General features: G+C 45.1%; 1 protein-coding gene across 1 annotated transcript in view; it reads left to right on the top strand.

The window, feature by feature from the left end:
* Window positions 1-1,390: 1,390 nt before the first annotated feature.
* DLGAP1 (DLG associated protein 1) overlaps window positions 1,391-9,589 on the top strand; it is a 322,787-nt gene continuing 314,588 nt past the window's right edge. Inside the window, exon 1 of the mRNA XM_040432120.1 lies at window positions 1,391-2,356. Coding sequence (XP_040288054.1) covers window positions 1,391-2,356 — 966 coding nt within the window. The remainder of the gene's footprint in view (window positions 2,357-9,589) is intronic.

The following is a 9,589-nucleotide window of genomic DNA, read 5'->3' as shown; positions in this document are numbered from 1 at the left end:
CCCCCCCCCCCCATGCGCAGATCAGACCCCCATTGCTAAGATCAGAAACTCTCATGCTTAGATCAGACCCCCATGCTCAGTTCTATCATTTTAAAAAAATCTCTTCCCTCTCCTGATCAGGCACTGGGCTCCTGCTGGGGAACCTGCTACTCTGCAGGTCTGACACGCTCTCCACTGTGACCTGATGAGCACAACATCAGGTCATAGTCCGTGTCTCCACATACTACGTTCTCACACTGTGTGCATCAGGACGTAGTGGAGAGTGAGCTGGAGCTACAGTGCCCGATCAGGAAAAGAGATCTGAGCATGGGGTGGAGAGTGAGCCGCCTGACTGCTTCCTGGCTCCATAGCTAGAGCCGTACTTGAAGAAGCAAAGAGCCGCATGCGGCTCAAGAGCCACGGGTTGGCCACCCCTGCCGTAGCACATTGCTCTTCCTGCCTGTGCCCGCTCTGCTAATACCTGATATAGCCCATCTCTGTAAGGCTTTAGAAGAGCAGCGCTGGTGCAGGCAGGAGCAGTGATACAGCCTGTATAGCACTCAGTGCGGCCCCAGGGAAGCGGTACTCCAGTACACAGTGATTTGCGGATGTACAGATTTCAAAGCATGATAGGCACCTGAACGTCAGGTGCCTATTTCACTAGGAAAAGTAAAAAGTATGTTGCAAAAATTACTTTCAGTACATTTACAACAGCCTTATATAAAGTTAATTTGAATGTTTAGATCGACTTTAAGACATTGTTTACAATCATAATATTCTAAAGTAACATGTTTGTTGCATTTGTGATGGAGCCTTTTCATAGTATTTCCATCCAAAAGTGTATTAATCAATGATGTGAAATGGAAAGGTAGAATTGATTATGATATGCTACTTCAGTAACTAGCCATATAGTATAATTAGATTTTTCTATTAAAGGGGTTTTCTGAGACTTTTCTACTGATGACCTATCAGTATCTGATTGGTGGGGGTCAGACGCGGTTTGAGATGGCACCATCACTCGCATCTTTACCTAGGCCTAGGCACAGCTAAGCCCCTTTGAAGTGAATGGAGCTGAATTGTGATACCGTGCACAGCAGCTATCAAATGGACGGTGCTGTGCTTGATGAGTTGAGAGAAGGCCACAACGCTACTGTGAGCGCTGGTGCCTTCTCAAGCAGCTTGACCAGTGGGATCCCGGCTGTCAGACTCCCAATGATCAAATAGTGATGGACAAAGTCTCGAAAACCCCTTTTTTTTTTTTTGTATGGTAACCTATTTATATGGTCTATTCTTGCAAACCAGATTACATACACTTTCCTAACATATCTGTTCTTTTATAGGCCTTGGTTTAGAACTTGACCACTGGCTACAATAAATAGTCAATGACTTTGGAATACCTTTCAGCTCAACTATGAAAGGATTATCAAGCAGCCGTAGCCATCATCATGGGGTTGTATGTGACTCAGTATGTGAGAACCTCCCTCACCATACAGATAGAAAGCCATATTTGCTGAACCCAGTAGATCCTCATCCTGCGGATCACCCTTACTATGCTCAAAGGAACTCCTACCCAGTAGAATGCATAATGCCCTATGGGGATCAGCTTGCCAGTAGTACATTTCCAAGGAGACATTACAGTTCCCACCATGAGCTTAAAGATGAGTGCGCTCTTGTACCCCATGGGACTGTTGGAAAAGGTAACAGGCTTCCAACCAACCTCTTGGATCACTTTGAAAGACAGATTCCTATCAATCGAGATGGATATCACACCTTGCAATACAAAAGGAGTGCAGTGGAACACCGCAGTGACAGTCCTGGTAGGATACGACATTTGGTTCATTCTGTTCAGAAACTATTCACAAAATCACATTCTCTTGAAGGACCAACGAAAGGAAATTCTAATGGAAATAAAGCAAGTCCAGAAGAAATGCAAACTGTGAGGTATGGAAAGAGAAGTAAAAGCAAAGAGAGGAGAGCTGAACTGAAACCGAGAACAAATATTTCAGGGTGGTGGGGTTCACAGGATAACTTGGACAATGATGTTTGCATGTACCATGGTCCCACTGCTGTCATGACTATGGGGAGATGTCCGGACCGCTCCGCTTCTCAGTACTTTATGGAAGCATATAATTCAATTAATGAGCATGCATTAAAATCATCAAGAAGCAATAATGATGTGAAATGCAACACATGTACGAACTTACCTGTGAGTTTACCTGTAAGTTTGGACAGCCAGATGTTAAAGAAAAGTTCTTGGGCATCCACACTCACAGTAAGCAGGGCACGGGAAGTTTACCAGAAACCTGCAATAAATATGGACCAAGCATTGGTGAAGTCTGACTCCTGTCAACAAGAAAGGCCATGCCAGTACCTGCAGGTAGGCTTACAATATCTTGTTTTACAGTTACTTGCCCTTGTTAGATCATGTAAAAATGAGTTACTGATGTATCAGTGCCAATGCCAACCTGTCTGCAGTATATGATTATAAATAATTTGTTATTGAACTTTCTATAAATCCTTTAATATTACTTTAATATTGTTTATATTTCTCCATAGTAACAGACTACAAACAAACCCTGTGTAGTCTACTGCTGTTATACTCTTCTCCATCTTGATTCTACTTCATGCTAACATGCAGACAGTAGAGATCTTAGACATAACACATGTCTTCAGCATCAAACTGCACAGATTTATTTTAAGAGAATCTATTCCTATTAAACTGTTTACATAGATACATAGCTATGGTTCACCTGATTGAAACTCCAGTCCCCAGATAAAACACCTATTCTTACTATGCAAATTAGGCTTTGGTGCAATGAGGGCATCACCATTGCTCTTGATGCACACAAGCTCCACCCATTCCTCTGACAAGCCGCTCCCTCTACTTGATTGACAGGACCAGGCAGTGGCAAAGCAGTGCGGGAGGGGCTAATAACAGAAATGAGTGGAGCTTGGGTGCAACAAGAGCAATGGTGACGCACTCATTGCACCAAGGCCTAATTTACATATAAAGAAAAGTTGAGAATGGAGCCTCAGATCAACAAAAGAAAAACAGTGTTTTAATTAGGTGAACAAGATTTAGGTGTCTAACAGTTTGATAGGAAGGTTGCTGGTGACACATTCCCTTCAAGGGATTTCTAAATTGGTTTCACTTCTTGGTGCCACTTTAGTTGCTTAACAGTCCAGAACTTAAAGGGATTCTGTCATGAGATTTGAGGCCTATAACCTAAACATATGGCCAGGTCCCTGAATCCGAAACAGACCTTATTAAATGTGCCTGTGGCTCTATTAGCATATAAAACAGGTTTTTATAAGGCTACTTTCACACTAGCGTTCGGGGCTCCGCTTGTGAGTTCCGTTTGAAGGCTCTCACAAGCGGCCCCGAACGGATCCGTACTGCCCCAATGCATTCTGAGTGGATGCGGATCCGCTCAGAATGCATCAGTTTGGCACCGTTTGGCCTCCGCTCCGCTCAGCAGGCGGACACCCGAACGCAGCTTGCAGCGTTTTCGTGTCCGCCTGGCCGTGCGGAGCCAAACGGATCCGTCCAGACTTACAATGCAAGTCAATGGGGACGGATCCGTTTGACATTGACACAATATGGTGCAATTTCAAACGGATCCGTCCCCCATTGACTTTCAATGTAAAGTCAGGATTATACCATCAGATCGGAGTTTTCTCCAATCCGATGGTATATTTTAACTTGAAGCGTCCCCATCACCATGGGAACGCCTCTATGTTAGAATATACCATCGGATTTGAGTTACATCGTGAAACTCAAATCCGACAGTATATTCTAACACAGAGGCGTTCCCATGGTGATGGGGACGCTTCAAGTTAGAATATACTGAGAACTGTGTACATGACTGCCCCCTGCTGCCTGGCAGGTGCTGCCAAGCAGCAGGGGGCAGACCCCCCCCCTCTTGTATTTAACTTATTGGTGGCCAGTGCGGGCCCCCCCTCCCTCCCCAGTATTAATTGTAACCAGTACGGCCCCCCTCCCTCTATATTCATCGGTGGCCAGTGCGGATATTAAATATGACCAGTGCGGTCTCCCCCTCCCTCCCTCCCCAATATTAAATATGAGCAGTGCGGTCTCCCCCTCCCTCCCTCCCCAGTATTAAATATGAGCAGTGCGGCCTCCCCCTCTCTCTATTCATTGGTGGCCAGTGCGGATTCAAAGTATTGTGATCAGTGCGGCCTCTCCTCTCTCCCCCCCCCCCCATCATTGGTGGCAGCGGAGAGTACCGATCGGAGTCCCAGTTTAAATCGCTGGGGCTCCGATCGGTTACCATGGCAGCCAAGACACTATTGCAGTCTTGGCTGCCATGTTTACTTAGCAACAAATAGCAGCATTATACTTACCTGAAGAGCTGCGATCTATGTGACCGGCCGGGAGCTCCTCCTACTGGTAAGTGACAGGTCTATAGGCAATGCGCCGCACAGACCTGTCACTTTACCAGTAGGAGGAGCTCCCGGCCGGTAACAGACATCGCAGCTCTTCAGGTAAGTATAATGATTCTATTTGTTGCTAAGTAACCATGGCAGCCAAGACTGCAATAGCGTCTTGGCTGCCATGGTAACCGATCGGAGCCCCAGCGATTTAAACTGGGACTCCGATCGGTACTCTCCGCTGCCACCAATTATGGGGGGGGGGGGGAGAGGAGAGGCCGCACTGATCACAATACTTTGAATCCGCACTGGCCACCAATGAATAGAGGGAGGGGGAGGCCGCACTGCTCATATTTAATACTGGGGAGGGAGGGAGGGGGAGACCGCACTGCTCATATTTAATACTGGGGAGGGAGGGAGGGGGAGACCGCACTGGTCATATTTAATATCCGCACTGGCCACCGATGAATATAGAGGGAGGGGGGCCGCACTGGTTACAATTAATACTGGGGAGGGAGGGGGGGCCGCACTGGCCACCAATAAGTTAAATACAGGAGGGGGGGGGGGTCTGCCCCCTGCTGCTTGGCAGCATCTGCCAGGCAGCAGGGGGCAGTCATGTACACAGTTCTCAGTATATTCTAACTTGAAGCGTCCCCATCACCATGGGAACGCTTCTGTGTTTAGAATATACTTTCGGATCTGAGTTTTCCGAAGTGAAAAATCAGATCTGAAATAAACTGTTATGCAAACGGATCCGTTCTGAACGGATGCAAGCGTTTGCATTATAGGAGCGGATCCGTCTGATGAAACATCAGACGGATCCGCTCCGAACGCTAGTGTGAAAGTAGCCTAACCTGTCATTCACCTACCTAAGGTGCCCAAGGGGACGTCGCTTCATACAGGGTGCCCGGCTGCAGCCATCTCCGTCTGGTGCCCAGCGCCGCACCCTCTCCACTTTGATTGACAGGTCAGGTGTGATTACATTTTCACTGTTCCTGTCAATCAAAGTGGAGAGGGTGCTGCAGTTGCAGAGAAAGTGGAGCCCCCAGGTGTAATGGCAACGCCCCCTTTGCTCCTAGAGGCTCATTTGCATATATTAAAACTTTATTTTTCTCAGCAATGCGGGCACATATGAAGATGGGACCAACACAGATGCCTTCAGCTGGCAGGCGCACATGTAACAGGTCAGCCAGTTTCATAGGTACAAATCTGCTGACAGATGCCCTTTAAGTCAATGTATAACAAGCAAAACTTTATGTATGAGCCTTATAAACAAAAATATGTTCAACCAGATCAAAAGTGTCTGGGAGCTTTCAAGCACCACTGTACTTTCACCTCTGAAAATGCACATAGTGATGTCACTGCACAATTATGTAGCAGGAGCAAAGTGACATTATTTACAACAAGCAAGAACACAAATTTAAGGCTGTCGCACACAGTAATGTCAAATTATACACGTATTAAACACTGTAAAGGTATAATAAAGAGATATTGCACATAGTGATATTACAGTATGAAAATTATGCAGTGATATCACAGATTAGAGTTACTGAACATATTGATTTCAAATGTAAAGACTACACCGATAATGACACTCGCAGCGCTCCAGAGACATAGGAGCTGGCTACCAAGTGCAGAGCTTGTCTTGGACAATAATCACAGAGAGTAGGAGAGGATCACAGCATTCCAGTGTGCTTTATGCAGATGATGAACACATGCAAAATTTCTAAGCCACCCAAGGTGTTGAGAAGACACAGAGTGATGTCACAACACAGAGAAAATAAATACAGCATTATAATACAAGGCTAATGCACACAGTGATGTCATTGAGAATAATGCACACAATGAGTTCTCAGGGATAAGGGACCTATCGCTATCACAGCTAAAGTAAGGACTGTAGTAATGTCATATCACAGGCACAATAAACACAGCTTCATAATACAGTATAATGTCTCACTATGGGCACAATACACACAGTGATGTCACAGGATATGGATGATAAACATAGTGATGTCACAGCTAAACTCTAAATGATGTCATAGCATCATGACAAAAAAAAAAGGTATCATAATTAGTGATGAGCAAAATCACTAATGCTTCGCCCAACTTCGAAAATAAATTTGATTCTTTACAAACTACTTTGTAACAAATCGCATTCCATTGTATGGAGCGGGAGCAAAGACGGGGAACAGCAATCACGCCACCCCCATCATTCAAACCCTCATATGTCGCGTTCAGCGTTGATCGCGGCATCTGAGAGTCACATTCAGCCTATCAGGGGTTAAGACAAAAAAAAATACATACTCACCTCATCCATTTGATCACGGAGAGGCTGTCATGGCCATCTTGATTGAAGAAAACGTGCCAATTCTAGCTCGTGGTGACGTCACACATCAGCTCACGAGAGAATTGGCATGGTCTCTCCACGATCAAATGTATGAGGTGAGTATGTTTTTTTTTTTACTGACATTTCAGAAAAAAAATGACTCGTTACCACGAAGCACCAAGAAATTTTGATTCGTGGCAAATACAATTTTTCCTGAAATTCGGATCGAATTCCACTTCATTAACTTTGATTTGCTCAACACTAACCATAATGCAAAAATAATGATGACGAAATCACAGCACAAAGCAAATAAACACTGTTCCCTTTTGTGGCAGAGGAACTAATCACTGTTCTAATCACTGAAGTTGAGCCCGTGGTTTGTGGTAAAGTTGGTAACTCCGCTTCTACAGTTCACTAATTGGCTGTCCTGTGATTTATATCTAATTTCGTCTTCACATTAAAGTGATAAGTATTAAATCACTTTACTGGACTGAAGCTGAGCAGATTTGGGACCTTCCTAAGGACATCGTAAATCTGCAAGCCAACAGATGTCACAAATATTGGTTATTAAAACCCATTTACACTGCTGAGCATTTTCATTATTTTTCTCATTGCTCTTAATGGTTTTAGAGGAGAACTCTTTATGGTTTATTTATACGCAATGTCAATGACCTTGCTTTCTAGAGCTTTCTGGTTCTTGGCAATATATTTGGAAATTGAGTCAATCTGGACCAGCACAAATGCATTACCGCTGGAGAGATGTCTGGTGTATGGCTTCTGGATAACTTGACTTTGGGCAGAGAAACATGATGTCTCATCTGTGACTGCTCAGCCATTATGTCAAAGGGGAGGTTTAGATGCCACATAAACATATGGCTAGGTTTAGATAATATTTAGTTGCCTATTCAAAAATTATGTATGGACATCACAATAGACATTCTTAAAGGGGTTGAATATATAATGCCCCCCAAAATGCCCAGGCCCCTCATACTGATCATACTTACCCTGCTCCCCGTCAACCGCATCGCTTCTGATGCCCGCATGGCCGACGCTGCATCTCCTCGTTGCGTGGATCAAAACATCCGGCAATGGGGTGGGACCGCCAATAGCAGGCAGCGACGGGGACGAGCCTCTCTAGCATCACCCACGATGCAGCCAATAGCAGGCAGCGACGGGGACGAGCCTCCCTAGCATCACCCGCAATGCAGCCAATAGCAGGCAGCGATGGGGACGAGCCTCCCTAGCATCACCCGCGATGCAGCCAATAGCCGGCAGCGATGGGGATGAGCCTCCCTAGCATCACCCGCGATGCAGCCAATAGCAGGCAGCGATGGGGACGAGCCTCCCTAGCATCACCCGCGATGCAGCAGCGACGGGGACGAGCCTCCCTAGCATCACCCACGATTTGTAACTCCAAATTTGAACAACATGGCATTTTTAGGTCCAGAATTCTACTTTGATTGACTTGTAAAATAAAGATATAGTGGCCAGACCTCAGATTTTCTGATACAGAGCTCTGCATCTCTCCTATAGTCACAAAGCTAAAATAACTAAAAAAAATTCTGGATGCCTGCAATCACCACTTGTGGGCATTTGCCACATTCAGATTTATATAGCTCTAAGGGTCCATCCGTGTGTGTTTTGCGGATCCGCAAAACACGGACAGCGGCAATGTGCGTTCCGCATTTTGCGGACCGCACATTGCCGGCACTAATAGAATATGCCTATTCTTGTCCGCTATTGCGGACAAAAATAGGACATGTTCTATTTTTTTCAGGATCGGAAGTGCGGGTCTGCAATTTCGGATCGGGGCCGCACGTCGTGCGGCCCCATAGAAATGTATGGGTCCGCAATTTTGTTCCGCAAAATGCGGAACAGAATTGCGGATGTGTGAATGGAGCCTAACTGAATAAGTAAGAAAAGAAAGTATGCAGTAAAGTGCAGTGCCATAGATTTACATTTAAAAAAAGCACCAAGAGATATATTATAAAACTAATAAAGAGATAGAGGTTATCCATTAATTTGATATTGATGATCTATCCTCATGATAGGTCATCATCAATATCAGATCGCCGGGGGTCCGAGTCCTGGTACCGCCACCGATCAGCTGTTTGAAAAGCCCACTGTGCTCATCAGAGATCCAGGACTGCAGTCTCTTCCCAGCTTACCAAGTACAGTGCCGTACATTGTATAGTGGTTGTCATTGGTATGGCTGCTCAGCTCCATTTAATTGAGTGTCACCAATGTATAGTGATGTCACTGGTCTAGGAAGAGACATAAATGCTCATGGAGCGCTGCGGCCTCTTCAAACAGCTGATCATCAGGGTTCTCCCAGGAGATGCCCCACCGATCTGATATTGATGACATGACTTATTCCAAGCATTCCAAGTCATTAATATGGAATTCCCAGATAACCCCTTTAATAACAAAATGATATTCAAAGTTGGATTTAATTTAGGCTCTGTTTAGGTTCTGTTCACACTAGCATTTTTAGGTTTCTGCCAGTGGTTCTGGTATTTTTGCTGGCAGTAGTAGCTCAGTCTATATTGTCAAAAATACCAGAAATATCATGCCTCCGTAATGAACAGAAGCCATGGTGTTAATAGGGACAGAGCCATAATCAGCATAAGATTTACTGAATCTGGCCTTACCCTGTGAGATTCTACATACAGATTCGGCACAGCCAAAACTGTGAGGATAGGTCACTTTCAACCAACTAACACTATTACTTATTCTAACACTCCCTGTTGTGTAGAGATTTTGCCCTGTGCATGTTACTTTATGTCAGGGTTTCTCAACTCCAGTCCTTGAGACCCACCTACTGGTCAGGATTTGAGAATATCCCACAGAATGAATACCTGTGGTAAGTCCTGATGCATGGACTCTAATTAT

Source organism: Bufo bufo, chromosome 5, assembly GCF_905171765.1.
Source record: "Bufo bufo chromosome 5, aBufBuf1.1, whole genome shotgun sequence".
Lineage (NCBI taxonomy): Eukaryota > Metazoa > Chordata > Amphibia > Anura > Bufonidae > Bufo > Bufo bufo.
The sequence above is the reverse complement of the archived record's forward strand: the minus strand, read 5'-3'. Positions and strand labels throughout refer to the sequence as shown.